We start from the raw sequence: 19,125 nt of genomic DNA on the forward strand, positions 1-19,125 counted from the left end.
CCTGGGAGCCTGGGCTCTGGTCCCAGCCTGCCCCACCTGATGGCTCCCCCCCCCCCCCAGAGCAGCCAGCCTGTCATCCAGGAGTGCCTGGGGTCGTATGGGGGGCACGTGGGCCGAGGAGCAGGCTCCCAGGTGCAGGAGGGGTGAGAGCTGATCGTGCTCAGTTTCACTTTTCCAGACTAGAGGGAGGGTGGCACTGAAGGCCTGGGCTCTGGAGTCAGAAAGGAAGGCGCTGGTGCACGTGTGCATGTGAGAAGTGGCTTTATTCCAGTTTTTCATAAAGACGAGGTCCTCAGGGACAGCGAGTGGCACATGCTTTGGTCAGGAAGAGGAAAAGCAAAACAGAATAGGGCTGAGTCCCAAAGGACAGCTGACAAGTGCTGAGCCTGGTTTGATCACAGGAAAGGAGGGGGCCCTCTCAAAGGCTCTCTGAGCAGCAGTCCTCTTACATTCATTGAGAGATGCCCACGTTCCCTGTCCCCAGAGGTCCACGCTACCCACTGGGGTGGAAACACACAAGGGAGATGGCGGTGGATGAAACATCACACAGAGGATGGGAGAAGTGTTGCCCTGGGGGCCAAGGGCTCCCTGCTGGGGAGCGCAGAGGTTCAGGCTAGGGCACAGAGCACTGCTGAGAGCACGCCAGCGAGAGCCAGGAGGTGAGAGGAAACCACTGAGAGCCCTCCAGGGTGGGTGTGGGGACCACAGCCCCAGGGGCTGCATGGAGGGATTAGGACCACAGCAGTTGAGGCACAGCAGGAAGGGGGAGGGGCATGGCAGCTCCAATCCAGAGCAGAAATTCAGACCAGTTGGTGATCAGGGACCTCTGTTAAGAGCTGCGGAAATCCATGGACCCTGCCCCCAGGAAAATGCATATATGCACACAATGCAATATCTGGGGGACCATTCCTAGGCCTTCTGGAATCCATGAACTCCCTAGGGGTTCCAGGCTGATTTGTTTTGGGTGGGAGACCCACCAGGGTTGCTGGTACCACCAGTCTTTTCCCTAAGGTCACACTGCCTGAGCCAGTGGGGCGGGGGGGGGGGGGGGGGGGAAGAGGAACGTAGGAAACAGCAGAAGTGGTTCCAAGACCAGGTCCTGGGGGAGGGGAGAGACTCCCAGTGGTTGTGAGAAGGAACTGGGGCCTCCAGCCAGCCTCCAGGCCACTGCAGCAGCCGAGCCCCAAGGGCCTCCCTCCTGCAGTGGGGAGGGGTGAGGACTAGTACCAGCCTGGATGGCTTAGCCCCCATGACCTAGGGATGCTCCAGGATGGAGGTCCCGTTCTTACCGCCCTGCCCCCGACCCTGTAACGCTGTATTTACAGAGGCAAGGGCTTTTGAGAAGGCAGGAGTCAAAAACTAGGAGGGAGGATGGGGCTGTTCAGTGGTGTCTGTCCTTACAGGGTCCACATGGTGCGACCGGGCAGGAGGCCAGGGCCCCCGCTGGTCTTTAAGGCCCAAGGGAGAGGTCTTGTCCTGACACGTGTCCACAAAGAAGTGGGATCTGTTTAAGAAACTGTGTCCTGAGGCTGCCCCTGGAGATCCCCCATCAGCCCCTTGCTGAGGCGTGGGAACCAGAGCACAGGACTGGAGGCACCGGCCCTGGGGCTGGTACGTGTGGGAGGAAATTAGGTCCCGGGGGAGAGACCCGCTCTTTTCAGTGCTTTGCTGTTCTTCTGTCCTGGTCTTTCTGCAGATCACCCATCCTTTGCCCTGGATCCTATCCCTCCCGCCCCCAACCCAGCACCTGCCTGGGACAGGCCACTGAGCTGCTCACCTCCTGCTGTTCTCCACCTGCCCGCAGGCTGCCCCTTCCTCCGCCTTCAGCCTGCCCTGCATCCACACTGCCCACATTCTCCTCTCGTGCCCGATCCCACAGGCAGACCCCTGGCCCAGCGGGACCCGTGTGGGCTGTCCTTGTTCTCCCCACCCAACAAGGGGAGGCCCCCAACCACTGTCCAGACGTCGGGAGGGTGAAGGGAGGTAACAAAGGGCCAGGGCTCCTGCCCAGTCTCTGCCCAGTAGCAGTCCAGCATCCTGACCTGCTCCTCTCCCCAGGCAAGGCTGGGATGGCGGCCAGGGCAGCAGGGCATCACCCCTACGTCCTCCCCGTACAAGCTTTGGAGAATCGTGTGTCGTGGCAGTGGTGTTTGCTGATGATTCCGGCAGAAATGTGAGGAGATGGAAACGGCCCGCTTTACACTCCCCCACCCTAACCCCCTTCCCGTCCCAAAGTCTCATGCAAAAGGTACAGGAGGCCCCAGGCTACGGTCATGTGTGCGGCAACAGCTGCCACTGCTGGGCTGGGACGTCGGCCTGGCACTTGCTGGTCACCAGCTGGGTGGTCTTGGCCTCCAGGCAGAGGCCGCTGACTGAATGCTGGATGAAAGAGGCTTTTCTCCTCCATCTCTGTGGGAGAGGTGGGAAAGGAGGGAAAAGAGAAAACAATGATTAATAATAATCATAATGTTCATCCCTTCATTACCACGGGTATGTAAGTGGCCCTAGGACACACCCCCATTTAAATGGTCTGTGTGTCCCTTACAGAAGAGGTGCCCACACCCCACATGCAAGCCTGAAGCCCGTTCCTCCCGAACGCTCTGGCTTCTGTAGGCTGGCATATGAAGAAGTCACTGTCTAGGTCAGAGGCCCATGGGCTGAGTCTAGCCCAGAGATGTATGTTGTCTGGCCTGCACGTGCTTATTTAAAATTTGGCTAAGTCTTCGCAGAAAAACCTGCATTTCCAACTTCCCTTTAGACATGGGCCTGGTTTCTTTGGTGGCATCAGTTGGTTGTGGCTGAAGACCTGCTCTCTGCTAGTCAGCCTATCCTGTTCACCAGAGTCCCACCTGGGCCCGACTTTTCTCCTCTAGGGCTTCTCCACTTGCACTCTGGAGGCCCTTGAGTTTGAGTCCTGGACTAGGTGAATCTTTTACTCCTTCAAACAAGATCTCTTCTTCCTGCAGCTCTAAGCTTCTGCCTGTAGCTGTGCAGCCGGTTACCTACACCCTTTAATGGGAACTAGTCACCAGCCCTGCGGAGATGAAGAGTGATCGGATAGCGAGGGCACTTGAGTCCTCCTATCAGAGTCATGAAGGGGCTCCTGAGGCAGTGCCTTCACCTCCTGGTGCCTCCCCTGCCCCAAGCTTGACAAGGGGGACAAGAGTTGTTCCCGTAGCCCATTTTGGAAGTGGCTGGATGGAGGATGGAGTGTGGTTTGGAGAAGGGACGAGAGGCTGAGACCCAGGTTTCGAGGCTCAGGGAAGAGTACAGAGAGACAGGTCTATTTTTGGTTTATCTCCTATTTCCCTCCCTTGCATCCAGAGCCCCTCTTCCTCTATCTACCTCGTCCTCTGTCCTCCGAAGAAGTGGGGAATGCTGGAGCCGCAGGGCTCTGAGGGGGAGGGGCCCTGTTCTCACTGGAGCAACTGGGAGAAGGGAGATGAACAGCACCAGCTGCAGGGCCAGGGCTGGGGCAGCAGGGGAACGTGGGGTGGCCAGAGAAGGGAACCAACTGGGAGGTGCGAACAGGGCGGAAGGCAGCGAGGGGGCGTGCTGCAGAGCCCAGATTCCCCTTAGGAATGCGGGGCTGAGAACCGGTCCCTCTGGCCCATGTGGTCCCAGCAGAGAGGGCTTCCTGGCTTAAAGGTCCCGGGCAGTGGGCAGGATAGGGCCTTTGGTCCCTCTGGAACTCGCAGCATCCTACTGGCTTATGCTCTTCCAGTCTCTGACCTCCTGGGATGGGTTGGCCACACACTCCCCAAGCTGGGCATTGCTGGGCCACACCCTTCTTTCATCCTTATGGCCAATGTGATCTGCACCTTCCTTGACACAAGGTGCAGTTTTGTTTTATGAAGAATGAATGCATGGGTGAATGAACGAATCACCCAGTCGTGAGGAAGTGCTCTGCAAATCATGGGATTCTCACTTCCTACCGGTGCCATCAGGCACGGTCTCGGGGTCTCCCCGACTCTCCTGGCCATTATTTTCTGGCCTGGCCAGGGAAACAATATCCCCTCACAGCGCTCTTCCATCCCCACAGTCTCAGTTCTTGGAGATTCCTTATAAGGCAGACAGGGAGGGAGCCCCTCATTTTATAAGTGAGGAGACTGAGGCTCAGAGAGGTGAGGGGGGGTGACGGAGCTAGGACCTGCTGACACCATCCCAGCAGCTCTATGCACAGGTATCTCTCCCACAACTGAGACCCAGGTGGCCTCAGAAACGGGGCCAAAGGGGGACCAGGAAGGGAGGCCTAGATTTGAGAAGGCACTGTCAGTGGGAGAGCTGCTCAGCCTGTCTTCCTGGAAGAGAGGGCTCAGCGGTGGGGCCCCTGCAGGATTTGCAGAGGCAGAAGGAATGGGGCCAAAGGAGATTCCTAGGAGCCCTGGGGTCAGTGTGAAGGGGAAAATGGATGCTTCAGCTCCAGGGAAGTATTTGAGTGGTGGCTGCCCTGGGAGCCACTTCCCTGACTTTGGCCTCAGCAAGGATGGGGTTGGGAGTGGGCTCAAGGCCTGACCCTCAGAGAGGCCGGTACTCCAGGTGAAGGGGAGCCTGGGGACCCACCTAACTGCAGGGCAGGGGCAGAGGGCAGGCAGAGGGGCAGGCAGGACAAGCTGCAGCGTCCCAACCCGGAAGTGCTTCAGATGTGTCCCACAGGCCCACCCCCCCCCCACACACACACACGGAGGCTGAAGAGACAGGAAGGATCCGGCTGCTTTTCCAGAATAAAACAGCAAACTGCCAGTCATCCCTAAAGAAAGAGCCGACCCCGGCAACAGAAAAGGGGTGGGAGGAAAACCCGGTGGCTGAATCGGAACGCCAGGCACTCTTCTGCCCCTTGCACTGCCCTGCAGGCTGGCCAGGGTCAGGCCCAGTGGGAGCTACCAAGAAGGTGTGGGCAGAGGAAGGACTGGACCAGAACTCTGGCCTTTGTGTCCATTCCCGGGCAGAGGGGCAGCCCTCCCAGCCAGGAATGGAGTGGGGCTGACTGTCACTGGCTGCTGTGTGCCCTGAGCATCCGTTTCTTCCTCAACAGGCAGGCCTGACCTGTCTCCCAGGATTAATGAAAATAGGGCAGGTGAGAGCATTTGGCAAATGGAAAAGGCAGTGCTCACGTGAGGCCGGCGTGCCAGCCTGGAAAACACTGTGGCTGGATCTCAGTTTCCCCAATCAGCCAGCAGTCAGGAAATACTTACTGAGCACCTACTATGTGCTGGGGCAAGACTGTGGGCTTAGGAGTCATGCTGACCTGGGTGTGAACCTCAGTTCCACCCCTTCCCAACTGTGTGATCTGATACGTTTCTTAAATTCAGTGAACCTCAGTTTTCTCACCTCTAAAATGGGGTTAGTACTAGGGCCCACTTTGCTGGGTTGCTGGGAGAATTAGAATGAGATGACCTGTGTAAAACCCCTAGCACAGGTTCTCAGTAAAAGCTCACATTTATTTTGGCTGTGCTGGTTGTCAGGGGCTAGGGATACAGTGTGGACAAGATAAATAGTCCCTGCCCGCATGGAGCCACAAGATGCAGGATGGACATTGAACAACTATTTACCGTACTTCCTCATGAGGAAAACAATAGACTTGACCTGGATACTGGCTTAGGTCCCCCAAATCCTCACTCTGTCCTCTTTTTGGACTGGGGAGCCCCGGTGTCTGGTTTGAACCCTCTCAGGCCTAACTCTGGAAGGCTTATTTGAGTCTGTATGTCAAACCCGCACTGTGTTCCCCGGGGCTGCCGCCATCCCGTGCCCAGGGGCGAGAAGGCTTACCTGCCTGCCTTCTCTCGGGTTGCACGCCTGCAATACGACCAGGGACCCGGGGGAGATGGAGGTGGAAGTGGCAGCCAGGCACCTCCCCTGCTGCTGGATGAGATGGTCACTGAATAGCCACGCCTGCAAGACAGGGAGCAGAAAGGCCAAGTCCAAAAGTACAGCAATGGATGGATGGATAGATGGGTAGATAGAGCAAATACACTGTGTACTTTGGTAAAATTTCCACAAATACTAGGGATGGGCGTATGGGTAATCACTGTACAATTCTTTCAACTTTGCTCTGTTTGGAATTTTTCATAATAAAATATTGGGGCGGGGGAGCTTAGCTGGAGCTGTGGCCAGAGGATGTATGAAGGGATGCTCAGGGGATGGGGAGAAAGACAGGACATGGGAGCAGGGCAGCCAGGGAGCCAGTCCACACCGGGGGTCTCCACGACCTGCTCTAGTTCGATATGGTGCATCAACACTCACGTTGTGCACGTGTGTACACAGGAGTCCTGGATGCCCTGTATGTACAGACGGACCACAGCTGCATCCCAGGAGAGAGCTGGGCTCTGTTTGGGCAGCATTTGTCCCTCTGCAAGGAGAAAGCAGGTGGTGCCCATAGGGCGACTGTGCGACAGGCTACAAAGGCGACCGAGTATGGTGGGAGCAGAACCACGGAGCAGAGTGGGGGGGGTACAGCTGGCAGGGTCCTCGGGAGAGTGGGTCTGTGGAAGGTGTAGGCGGGGGGAAGATGAGAGCGGCCAGGGGGGCCCCCACCCGTGCCCGGTCCTGAGCTGGGGGCCCTAAGCCACCTACCTGGGCTGCCGGCGGGCTCTTGGCAGACCCTCTGCAGGTCCCCATGCTGAGCAGGAAGTTACCAGCCGTGTCCTGGCCCTGGGATTCTAAGCAATGAGCCCCCTGCTTAATGATGCCGGGGAGCACTTCCTTCACGGGGACGCTGAGAGAAAAGGCAGCGGTCAGGCTTGTCCTCTGCCCTCCCTGGGCTTACCCACACTTACCCAGAGGGCAGCACCCTGCCAGCTCGCGGGGCACCCAGGTGTCCGTGGGGAGGGGAGCCGGGGAGCAGGCCTGGCAGCAGGGGGAGGTGAGCAGGGGATGGGGAGGGAGCAGGGGTGCCTCCGGGGAGACTGGGCCTTGCCCTGCTGGGTTCTGGGCAGCTCCAGGAGCCCCAGGGACTGCCCCGGAGGCCAGGCCTGAGAGGGTTCACGCCAGAAACCAGGGCTCCCCAGTCCAGAAAGTGGACAGGCTGGGGAGAGGCTGAGGCCCAGATGTGGGCTCAATAAACAATCTCGAAATGACAGGGAAGGGGTCATTTTGAAGAGGCAAATGTAAAATACACAAATATGAAAATGTATTCAATCTCACCAACGATTAAAGAAATACATATTAGAGAGGTACCAGTGTTTGTTTACCATATGTGTATATATATGTGTGTGTGTGTTTATATAATTTATTTACATACATAAAATAATACATTTATATATTTAAGTGTATGTGTGTTTATCTATGTATATATACACACGTATACATATATATTTTTAAAATATCACGACCTAGTGTTGGCAATAGCTTGGGTGAGAACATATACTGGCCTATCTTTTCTGGAGGGCAGTGTGGTATTACGTATCAAAGGCCTTAAAAATGTGCACACCTTTGTCCCATTTCCAGTAACTTAGTATCCTAGGACAATAATTAAAGATGTGTGCAGAGATTTAGTTTAAAAGATATTCATTCACTCCGTCCTCGGCGCGCCGCGAGAGGACGGGGTGGGGTGCGTCGCAGGGACGGCCCCGTCGCCGGCCCCTCTCCCGGGGGGCGGGGGAGAGACCGTGCGGGGCCGGAGGGGCGTCGGCGTCCGGGTCCTCCGCCACCCTCGGCGCGGGGGTTGGTCCGGGAGGTCCGCGGTCGCTAGCGGCCCTCGCGCCCCTTAAAAAGAAAAAAAAAAAAAAAAAAAAAAAAGATATTCATTCAGAGTGACTGCTTATACTGAAAACATTGGAAATTCCTAGATATCCAACGATAGGGGATGGGCTAAGTAAATTCTGATTCATCCGTAGGATGGAAAAAACCTTTAGCCATTAAAAATAACTCTGGTAATGTGGGAAAGTGTTCAAAACATACAGTTAAGTAAAACAGGCATGTTTCAAAATAGTGTATTATTAAAACATTTTACATGCACAGAAAAAATATGCTTAAACACACACACAGATATATAACACATTGTCTTACTCTGTGGGTAATAAACCGAAGGGGGATGCTGGCCCCAGCTGACGTGGGCTGGTATTCCTGGGTTTAGAAGGTTATACACGCACTTGGCTTACGGACCCACAGGGCGTGATGGGGAACCAGGAGGGCTTAGAGTTTGACCACATGCTAATCCTATCTGCCTCTGTTACCTCTGTCAGGAAGAGAACTTGGGCGGGGGGGCATGGATCAGAACATTTCCGGAACTCTCTTGTCTCATGTGGACATCCTGCAGGACCTCGACCAAACCAGGTCTTCCTTCCTCAGGGCTGCTTGGAAGCCCCCGGATTCCCAGAACCTACCCGCTCTCACAGAGCCTCAAGGAGACCTCTTCACTTTCCCTCCACACTACTGGTAGCAGTGCCCCTTCAGAACCCCACACCCCCTTGTAAGAGGTTGTGCAGTTCTAGAACAGAGGCTGCAAACTGTTGGCCCCTAAGCTGAATCTGGCCCTGGACAGGTTTTTTCTGACCCGCACAGTGTGATTATTGGTGCTTTTAATTAGTTGCCAGTATTTTAAGATTTCAAGTTTACACAGAAAAATCCAGCTTCTTTTTTTTGTTTTTTTTTTTTGAACTTAAGAATTTTTTTTAATTTTAGAATTTTATTTATTTTTTTATACAGCAGGGTCTTATTAGTTATCCATTTTATACATATTAGTGTATATATGTCAATCCCAATCTCCCAATTCATCACACCAAAAATCCAGCTTCTTTGGAAAACACAGGAAGCTCAGGCTGCCACACCGAACTTGCATTCCAGCACGGCACTAACACACTGTCATGAGCAGCAGCTGCCCCCTTATGGGTGGAGCTTGTGCATTTCAGTTTGCCACAGTCCCCTCCACTCCTTACTGTCATCCCCACCCACTTGACTTATTGACATTACCTGTCTGATCACTGTAGGATTTAAGTTTGCCACCTGCTAGGTGCAAGGCTGTTGGGATGCAAAAGCTCCATCCCCTCTGCTTCATCCAGGGGCAACGTGTTATACTTCCCCCACATACAGAGACAAGGTCCTGCGGGAGCCTCTTTGAGAAGCCAAGGTGGTTCGAGACCCTTCTCTTCTCTTCCCCTCCCTACCCACTGTTGCTTAGGAAGATGTGCAAGAGGATCAGTTTTCAGAGGTGAGGTGTGTACCGTCCAAGTGTGGCAATGTCACTGACAACAAAGGCCTGCCCACTGATGCTTATGGAGGAAACCCGGGGCTTGGGCAGCAATCTCAAGACCAGATGCAGCTCCTGAGGTGTCTGAGTGGTAGCAGCCCTGCAGCAGCTGGGATGGCCATCACCACCCTTCCTCTTCTCTCTGGCAGAGCCAGGCTAAGCTGTCCTATTTGTTGGCAGCCCTCTTAAGTCTGCATCTGCTTTCCTCTCTGTGGACCACCTCGAAGCTGGGCTGCCATTAGCCCTTATGATGCCTTTGTAGAAACAGCAATAGGCATCCCTTTCTTGAGACACTTTACTTCCATCTGTTAGAAAATCATCATAACATAGATGATTTTCTACATTATGAAAAAAAGACAAAAAAGTCTTTTGTTAGAAGACTTTTACTGTCATTTGCCAGGAATTGTAGTAATAAATGTACAATACTGCGTGACCAGCACCCTTCAAATATGGTGTGCTTGTGCAATGCACAGCCTGCACAACTGTTCCTGAACATCCTTATAAAAGTAATACATTAGCAATTGCTGAGGCTAGCCACAGAACTCTGATCTGGAAAAGTGGCAGCACGGTGGCAGTACTGCAGGCAGGCCTAGGAAAGCAAAGGCCTCTCCGTTCAGCCTCCTAAGTTTCTCCACTGACCATCTGCAAGTGTGGCCCAACTATTAGGATCCTGTTTGGGGGAACATGGTATCATTTGGGCCTATAGATCTCCTTTCTAATTAACAACCTGATCCACTCCGGGCCCCTCGCCCTGAAAACTGAGGCAGAACAGGAAGGAACAGACGGAGGATGAGTAAACTGGATGGGAATGAGCTGCAATTTCTACCTTAACAACAAAAAACCATTTTTAAACGTCCACACAGTGACAAAACAAACGGAAGATGACATGCTCCTCATATCACACGGCTGGTTTCATCCACTCTCCTGCCTTTGTGATAGACCCAGACTTACGGTAGTTATAAACTACCTCTTTCTCTTGGTCCTCAGGGGATGGCACGGGACACTGCGTGGGGACTGGGGTGTGGGGAGGAGAGGCATATCCCCGATCCTCCCAACGCTTGCCCCAGCCCCCCAGCTCCTGTCCGAGGCCTGGAGTCCATGACTCCAACCGGATAGCATGAACTCTGACAGAACATAAAGAAAGACTATGCTTTTCTCCCTCAGAAATGACATGTCTGAATGAAACCGTCCCCTTAAAAGTGGCCACTTGAGGAAGCTGTTCATTCATTACAAGTTTGTAAATTAATGTTTTTCCATGCACAGCCGTCATCTGGGGGGCTGGGGTTATCCAGGCTGCCTACTTTTTCCAAGGATGCTGCCTCTACTCAGACTGTTTTGGAGTTCCTTGAACATTGCTTGCAGAGTCAGTTTATCCTTGTTACTTGTTTCAGTCTTGTCACCCTGTATTTGGGACCCAGGACTGTATTATCTGGGTTAATCAACCAGCTTACTCACTGGGCTTGGCTACAACTTAACTACGGCTGTTTTCCAAAAATCAAATCTGCCCTTGAAGGACAAAGATTTGCTTCCTTGGAGGATCTGCAGGCTCTGAGAGATGGAGTGTTCTGGAAAGCCATGATAGCATCCTTGGGAGACAGCAGTGGAATAACCCGTTCCCCGAGGTGACATTTCTAGAAGAGAGAATGCTAATTCCAAAGTTATTACTGACGCTTATTGACTCTGCAATTTACTCAGTTAAAAATATTTATCGAGTGCCCATTTCGTGACAGGCACTGTTCTAGGGGCTGGAGATAAGGCAGTGAACAAAACAGATAAACACCTCTACCCTCACGAAGCTTCCTGTCAAGTGTGGGGAGATGACAATAAAGTTAACTGGCCACATATATGCTGAATGACAATAAGGGTGACAGAGGAAAATAAGCAGGGAATGCTGGGGAAGGTGCAGTCGGCCAACGCAAAGTTCGGGGGAGCCTCACGCAGCGGGGACAGCTGAGTCAAGACCTGGAGGAAGTGAGGAATTTTGTAGCCAGGATGCTGAGAAGGATTTTTAAATGAGGAAAAACAGAATCAGCTCTGCCCTCCCCACCCCTGTCATTACAGCTACTGCCCACTGTCCTGTAGCCCACACATATACACCATTTGCATGCTGCTTCCTCATTTGCTGGAGCAAACATTTCCCCATGTTTTTTCACAGTTTATGATTATAACATTAGTTGACACATATTTGTTTAGATCGACGCATCAGGATTCATTAAACCCAGCCCCTATCATTAGTTTCTTCTCGATTTTTTCACAGCAGAGAAGCCTACAGTGGACATTTATTTGTCAACAGGTTTTTTGCTTTGGTTGCTTTATTTCCTTAGGATAAACTCCCAGAAGGAAGAGAAGAGAGTCAAAGGAAATGAGTGTTTCTGCAACCTTTGCTACATAACGCACTGTTGTCCTAAGGGGACAATGCCCATTTCTAGCTCTAAGGCCCAGTCTGTTAAGCTTTGATTCCTACCACACCTCACTTTTAACTCCTGGTAACCTCCTCCTGGTTCCTCCAGACCCTTCACATGACAACAAACACCGACAGCTAGAAAGAGCCAGATTGCCTGGGCTGGGGAGAGATCAGGGTGAAGGGTCCCCAAGCTGCGGGCCCCCATCCAGGCCAGATGCACGAGCTGGGGGCTGCACTCACGTGAGCTCTGGGTAGACGTTGTCCAGGTACCAGCGGAAGGACTTGCAGTGCATCTTCCTCCTCTGCTCGATCCGTGTGGCCACGCTGGAGGAGAAGGCAATGCTCAGCGGGCGTGAGAAGGCCCGGGAGGCCGGCCCCCTCTCTCCGCCTACCCCAGGGAGCTAGGGCCAGGAGCTGTCCAAGGCTGCCTTCCAGCCTTGGTCCCTGCCTTAAGTCATTCTCTGACCTGCAAGCTCGTCCCAGGGTTCCTGGCCACGCCTTATTTCTCTCAAATTCCTGCTCACCTTTCAGGATCTGCCCAGCCCACGGGGGCCAGGCTTTAATCTCGACTTCTTACTCCTTGAGACCTCAGGTGAGGATACCACTATCTGGTCCTTATTTTCACAGAGAGAGCAGAGCCTTAAGGAACTAGAAGTTTTCCTTTCCTGCATTCCAGTTGAGCAGAAAGTGTCTACCAACAAGAAAACCACGCTTTAAACATCTTTCCAAAAAGTTGGCAAATAAAAACCAGCTGATGTGTCCATGGACACCTTCCTCAGCTCCACTGACCATAATGGCCACTGACAGATGACCCTCACCGCCTCTCTGAGCCTGTTTGTTCTCCGCAAAGTGGGGACACAACCATCTACCTCCAATGGTTTTTGTGAGAATCAAATGAATAAAGGGGACATAAGTGCCTAGCACAGGGTAGGTCCTCAGCAGATGCTACTTCCCCACTTATAGAAATAGTGACACAACTTCTTTTTTTTTAAACTTTTCTTTTTAAGGGATAGATACAAACAAATAGAGGGAGATACATTGATGATCGCTAATAATGTTTTCAAACGTATCTGACCACAACATTAAGTAAGAAATAAATACATTGTGACCAAGTATACCCATGGGCATATATGGCTACAAACATACAACCAAAATAAGAGTTTTCACAAAACAATATCCATCCATAACTGCAATCAACTGTTATTTTCTGTTCTGTACTAATCTGTAATATTCCAGTTCTCTATCATTTAAAAAAAATTACTGGTCACGACTCTCTAAATTGATTTCACAACTAATCCACATTTTGAAAATGCTTAACTAGACTGTAGTCATAACAGTCCAGGGCAGAAAAATAAGCTAACAGATCACCGTCAGATTTTGAACAGCAAGGGGTGGAGCCCAAACCCCAAGTGTTTTCTACAGAGAGCCGTCCTTAAGCACTTCCACAGATGTCTGTCCTGCAGGCAGCTTGTGGACCAGCAGTGCTCTCATAAGCGAGCCCTCCCTGGTTATTTCTCCCTATGAGGCTGCATCGTCCTCAAGGACCAGAACCTTGTCTCTGCGTCGTATACCCTACAGGCCCGGAAGAGCCCAGCAGCCTGGGGCAGCTCAGTTGCTAAGGAGACCCTGAGCGCTTCCCTGGTGTACACGCAATTTTGTATTTTGCTAAGGTTGTGGAGGGAGGCCAAGGGGGGCTGGGAGAGGGGCCCACCTGCCGAAGGCCTTCCCTATGGCCGAGGGCCGGGCCTCGTAGTAATACTGCTTGTATTCATCCATCCACACCTCTGCAGTGCGCTTGGTATTCCTAAAAGGGTAGGAAGGAGCAAAATAAGGTCAGCAGGGCGGTGACAGAGTTAGGGTGGGATCAAGATCAGCTCTGTGCAGTACAGGGTGCGGAGGCTCTCAGGAGTGCACGCGAAAGAATACTGATTGGGGTGGTATCAGTGAGAACAGTCTTTTTGGAGGACAATCTGTCAGCACCCATCAACTCTGTGGGTATGGCTAGTCTTCGATACTCCACTTTGAGGAATCTGTTCTACCAAAATACCAGCACGTGGGCAAAGGGGACATGCACAAGAATATTTGTGTCATGAAACATTTGTGACAGCCTAAATGCCCATCAATAGGAGAATAATGAACTACATCCACATGATGGAGTACTAGGCAGCCTCAAAAGAGAACACCAAGGTTAGTACCTACTGACGCTGAAGTGATGTCTACAATTTAGTGTGGAGTGGCAGAAAAGCACGCTGCAGAAAAATCACGCAGTGTGACCCCATTTATATAAAAAACACAAAAAGAATAGATACATGTATATGCGTAACTGAATCACTTTGCTGTACACCTGAAACTAACACAACGTTGTTAATCAACTACACTCCAATATAAAATAAAAAGTTAAAAAAATGTAAAAAAAAAAACCCCACAAACGCATGCATGTCTATACAGAAACTATATATATATATATATATATATATATATATATTTATGAAAATAAATTTAAAAAAAAAAAAGAAAATAAATTAAAAGACCTGAAATGATAGGCTAGAAATCTATTAGCAGTAGTTACTTTTGGGGAGACAAGTGGATAGGAGTAAGACTGGGTGAAAGGGACTTTCCCTTTTTTCTGTCTATGTGATATGAAGAGTAAAAATTATAATATATAATATACTATATGTACAGATATATAATATATATGATATAGTTTGAATTTTTACAATAAACCTGTATCACTTTTACAAGTACAAAAGCAATTAAAATGGGATAAGGGTAAGCAAACCAAAAAGACAGGCCACTTGATGAGCTAGACCTGGGGAGCCACCACTGGCGACAAGGGAGCCTGGGAAGATGGAGACTCATCCTTGGGAGGGGAGTGTTCATGACGCTCCTCCCGCCCTCCCCTGGCCACCAGCATCAGGGGGGCGGGTGATGGGGGTGGTCTTCTAGGACCCTGCCCACCGCCCCTGAAGATGAAGTGCACGCTGTGACTGGGGACACGGAGGGCAGACGCTGACCAAGTCAGGGTCAGGACATGGCGTCTATGACCAGTACTTGGGACCCAGTGAGTGGAGGCCAGCTTCCGGTTGGTCATTTGGCTGGTTTTCCAAGACCCTCATGGACAAAGACAGTCAAAACAAGAGAGGCCTGGTGGAGACACTCCCGGCTTCATCCTTCCAGCCCGAAAGTACCGGGATCCCAGAATGGGGGGCAAATGGGGAAACCGAGGCCCAGAAAGGTGGGGTAGCTACCCACAGTCCCTCGGGTAACTGACAGGGCTGGGGTCTAGGTGTCCTGGCTCTCAGCGCGGTGCTCTTTGCACCGTCACCTACCTGATGTAGGTGAGGGCGTTGCCCTCAGGAAAGTTGTAGGGGTGCCGTTTCCTGAAGACGTGGCCCACCCGGCTGCAGGGCACGATCTCCAAGCTCCCACCGCACATCCACACCCGGAAGGAGAGCTCTGCAGAGACGGCAGCCATCAGGAGGGGGAGGAGCCACTTGGCAAGTCCCCACGGAGTGAAGGCGGGAAGGAGCTGGCTTCCCTTGCCTTCGGTGTCTCCTTGGAGGCACATGCTGGTGTCAGAGCTCCTGGGCCTGTTTACACGGGGTGCACCCACTCCTTGCACGTGTTCCTGACTGCTCCCTCCATGCGTGTGCATGCACCCATCCCCCACACACATACCCTCCACACACACATACCCGCTGGCATCTTTCTGGCTGGCCCAGACCTCCCTCATGGCCCCGGTGGTCTCCATTTACAGCCACCAGTGGCCCTACTGAGACATACTTCCTTCTGGTGGTGGTGTGACGCTGAGCGAGCTTTCACAGATGACTGTGGTCCCTAGTAGTGCTGGGAGAGGCGAGCCGTGGCCATCCTGCCTCAAGCCGCCCTACTCTGTTTTCCACTCAACGATCCTCACTTCCGGCAAGGACCCACCTCGGCAGCTGGCCGAACCTCTTCTGATTTTCTATTTTCTTTCATGTTAACCCGGAAGTTGGACACCCTTTGACATTAAAACACCTCCCTCCTGTCCCAGAAAATCCATAAGCCCTTGTTTTTTTTGTTTTTAATTAAAAACAAACAAACAAACACACGGAAAGGCCATTTTTTTTTCATGAGTTCCAGCCTTGGTTCCTCTTGCTAGTCCCCAGCTGGCTGTAAGGACACTGGTGGTCCCTGGCCAGGTCTGGGGGCGCTCACCTGGAGCGACTGCTCAGGGACCTCCCAGGAAGTAGCAGAGTGGGGAGAGGAGGTGGCCGGACTATCTGCACCAGGTGACTTCCCAATGTGGTCCACGACTGGACGTTAGGCTTATCTGGACCTGCCCCCAGGGCTGGCTACGTTGATGGGCTTCCCTGGGTCTGCCTGCAAACTGCCAGGCCCCTGTCCCTTCTCCTGGTCAGAGCCCTGCAGCTGGTTCGGCAACTGAGATTTAGAACTGGGGACGGAAGATCTGCATTCTGGTACCATTTCTTCCAGATTAACTTTGTTATGCTAGTTGGGTCATTTCATCCCACACAGTCCATGTTGTCCACATTACTATTACTTATTGTCATTTTTACCAACAATGGCAACGACAGGGAATTCCCTGGTGGTCCGCTGGCTAGGATGCTGTGCTTTCACTGCCAAGGGTGCGGGTAGGTTCGATCCCTGGTCAGGGAACTAAGATCCCACAAGCTGCCTGGCGCAGCCAAAAAAAAAAAAAAAAAAACCAGCAATGGCAACAACAAAAGCGGTAACCATCATCCATTTACTGAGCACTCACTCCGTGCTCTTTATGGCTGATGCCTAATTCTCACAGCTACCATGTGACATTGGTGTTATGATCCCCATGTGTTTTTTTTTTTTTTTTTTTTGCCGCTCCGGGGCATGTGGGATCTTCCCGGACCGGGGCGCGAACCCGCGTCCCCTGCATCGGCAGGCGGACTCTCAACCACTGCGCCACCAGGGAAGCCCTGATCCCCATGTTTTTAATAAGGACTGTGAAGCTCAAAGATGTTAAATAACCTCTCCAAGGTCACCTCCACGCTCGGGTGCAGAACTGCAGTGTAAAGTTCACACTTTGTCCAGCAAGTCCCACTGTTTGAACCAGATCATGATCTGTCAGACGCCGCTGTAGAATCCCTTACACTCTAGTCGGGGGAGACAGGAACTCAGTAAAAGAAGAAACCAAAATACAAGTAGACAAGAAAATGAGTAGAATACTTCATCTGCGGAGCAGGTAGGAGACTGAAGCAGGTGAGTAGAGTTGGGGGTGAGGCTGCAGTTTTAATGAGGCTGATTAGGGATGTTCTCGAGGAACGGGGTGGGGGGACACTTGAGGCGAGGCCTGAAGGAGGTGAGGGAGAGGCACGTGACTCTTAGCGATGAGCGTTCCGGGCAGAGAGGCAAGCAAGGGCACAGGGCTGGAGGTGAGAGCACCGTAGGCAGGAGTGGAGTGAGGTGCGGGGAGGGCAGGAGCTGAGGGTGGAGCTGGCGGTGTGTGCTTGCGGGGGAAGGGCGGATAGTGTACGGACTTCGGGTTTTGCTGTGAGTGATGCGGGAGTCCTTGCAGGGTCTTGAGCAGCTGAGTTACGTGATCTGACTACCTTTTAAAAGGATCCCTAATGAGAATCCCAAGGTTTTCACGTTTGCCACCCTCACTCAAGGAGGCTTCTGGATTCTGGCGTTTGGCTCTCTCAGGGGAAACAGGAACGAGTCTCGGTTTGGGCATCTCCCTTCCTTCCACAAATGAAGTTCTGAAAAGCCCAAACCCATCAGTGACGAGAGTCTCCTGGCTCAAAACTGGTCCCAGCAGCTGAACGTCTGAGCACCACAGCTAGCCTAGGAATTTCTTTGAATTTTTTTCGAAGAAACAAAACCCTCCCTAGAACCACTGTGTGGTTCACCTTTCAATTCCCCAATCACTGAGCCCTGGCCTCAGGCAGAGTTTGAAGTTAGCTATTTGACCATTCACTTGTTTCTCCATCAGGCCCCAGCCTTAAAAAAAAGAAGGAAGGTAAAAAGAAAAAGGTCTCTGGATGCCTCAGAGACCATTAGTTTCCCAGCCCTCTGAATCTTTACAGGAAACTGAATTTGCCAAAGCTCCCTTCAGGCTGAGATGGAGAACACAATAGAGGTCACTTAGGCCCAAAGTACATAAAAGGAGGTCAGAATGGAAGGGTCACTGCACCCCAGTTCCCAGAATTTACTCCTCTGAATGCTTGCCTGGAAACGGTTTCCAAGTCTAAGTTACAAAGGGGAGAAAATCCCATGCCTGTTTCCACTCTGGCTGGTCCTGAGTTGGAGCTCCACCGCCCATTTGTCCCACTGCCCCAGTCAGAGAGGGAAGAAAGACCTGGTCCTTGCCTCCCAGGAACACAGACTCTGACTTGGATCACAGCTCACAATGCTTAAGTGGCTCCTGTAAAGGCACTACCTACACCTGTCAGACGCGGAGTTTCCCCGCTGAGATCTGGAAGGGGGCGTCTACCTCAGTTTGCCCCATCTGTCAGATGGGTGAGATACCACCAGCCCTATTTACTTTGCAAAAAACCTGGTCAGGATGAAAAAGGAAGCAGTGGGAAAGGGCTCTGCAAAGGACTGACTGGGTTCACTGGGTCCACTGCCAGAGCAAGGACAGGCCTTTGTGTTTCACAAGCCTCAAGGTATCTGCCCCCACAAACCCTGCCCCACTTCTGGATCCCTGGGATCGATCGCCACCCTCCTCCACCACGCTCCTCATCTGGGAGGCTGCCTGTGTGGGCTGCACCCCTGGGCTTCCTTCCTGTGTTCAGGAAGTTCAGCCAGGAGGTCGGGGGAGAGTGAGGGCAGGTGTTTATCCCCTGACACCTTCCACCTGGCACAGTGGACTGGCTGCAGGCGCCCCCGGACCACAGCTACTGTCGGGGAGCACTCCCTCCCTGTCTTTCAGACCTGGGGGTGGCTATACCTCCCAGCAGTCACCAGCCCAGCCCTACCCTGGCCCTTGTGGTTCCCAGTAATTTGCCTGTGCCATGTAAATAGGCCCTTTTATAACCCCCCCTTAAATTACCCACATCAGATGTTCCATCTGTACCCAGCCTTTATCTCACCTGAACCTCACCAGCGACCCTGGGGTTCACTGGCTCTTCCCTTTCCTTGTGGGGCTAAAGGGTTCCTATGGCCTCATAATAATAATAATGGCTGCCAGCATCTTCACCCCCCTCATCTCACTTAGTACTTATAACAGCCTCTTGGGGAAACTGAGGCTCAGGGAGGCTTTCACTTGCCCAGGGCCAAACAACTTATAGGTGGTAGGGCCAGGATTTGCACCCAGGCCATCTGACCCCATTGCTTATGTTTAACCCCCACCCCCTACTGCACACGCCACCCCCAGCCTTTCTTGTAGGGAAGCAGCCATGTGCTTCCTTCATACACGTGTCTAGCCATGTGGCCACAGGTTCTCCCTGACCACCTAATCTCTTTGTTGACTAGCTGTGTGGCTCTGGACAAATTACTTAACCTCTCTGTGCCTCGGTCTCTTTACCAGTAGAATGGAGATATAATAGTACTAACT

The 19,125-nt window shown here is 52.2% G+C and overlaps 1 protein-coding gene across 2 annotated transcripts in view; it reads right to left on the bottom strand.

Annotated features, from left to right (window-relative positions):
* Window positions 1-244: 244 nt before the first annotated feature.
* GALNT16 (polypeptide N-acetylgalactosaminyltransferase 16) overlaps window positions 245-19,125 on the bottom strand; it is a 97,034-nt gene continuing 78,153 nt past the window's right edge. Inside the window, exons 10-15 of one of the 2 annotated variants that reach the window (XM_059056766.2) lie at window positions 14,921-15,047; window positions 13,303-13,395; window positions 11,832-11,915; window positions 6,574-6,715; window positions 5,770-5,892; window positions 245-2,409 (exon numbers count right to left, since the gene is read on the bottom strand). In XM_059056766.2, coding sequence (XP_058912749.1) covers window positions 2,272-2,409; window positions 5,770-5,892; window positions 6,574-6,715; window positions 11,832-11,915; window positions 13,303-13,395; window positions 14,921-15,047 — 707 coding nt within the window. In that variant the 3' untranslated portion in view covers window positions 245-2,271. The remainder of the gene's footprint in view (window positions 2,410-5,769; window positions 5,893-6,573; window positions 6,716-11,831; window positions 11,916-13,302; window positions 13,396-14,920; window positions 15,048-19,125) is intronic. The other variant, XM_067028268.1, reaches the window with a different exon arrangement.

The sequence above is a fragment of the Kogia breviceps genome, chromosome 3 (genome assembly GCF_026419965.1).
Source record: "Kogia breviceps isolate mKogBre1 chromosome 3, mKogBre1 haplotype 1, whole genome shotgun sequence".
Taxonomy (NCBI): domain Eukaryota; kingdom Metazoa; phylum Chordata; class Mammalia; order Artiodactyla; family Physeteridae; genus Kogia; species Kogia breviceps.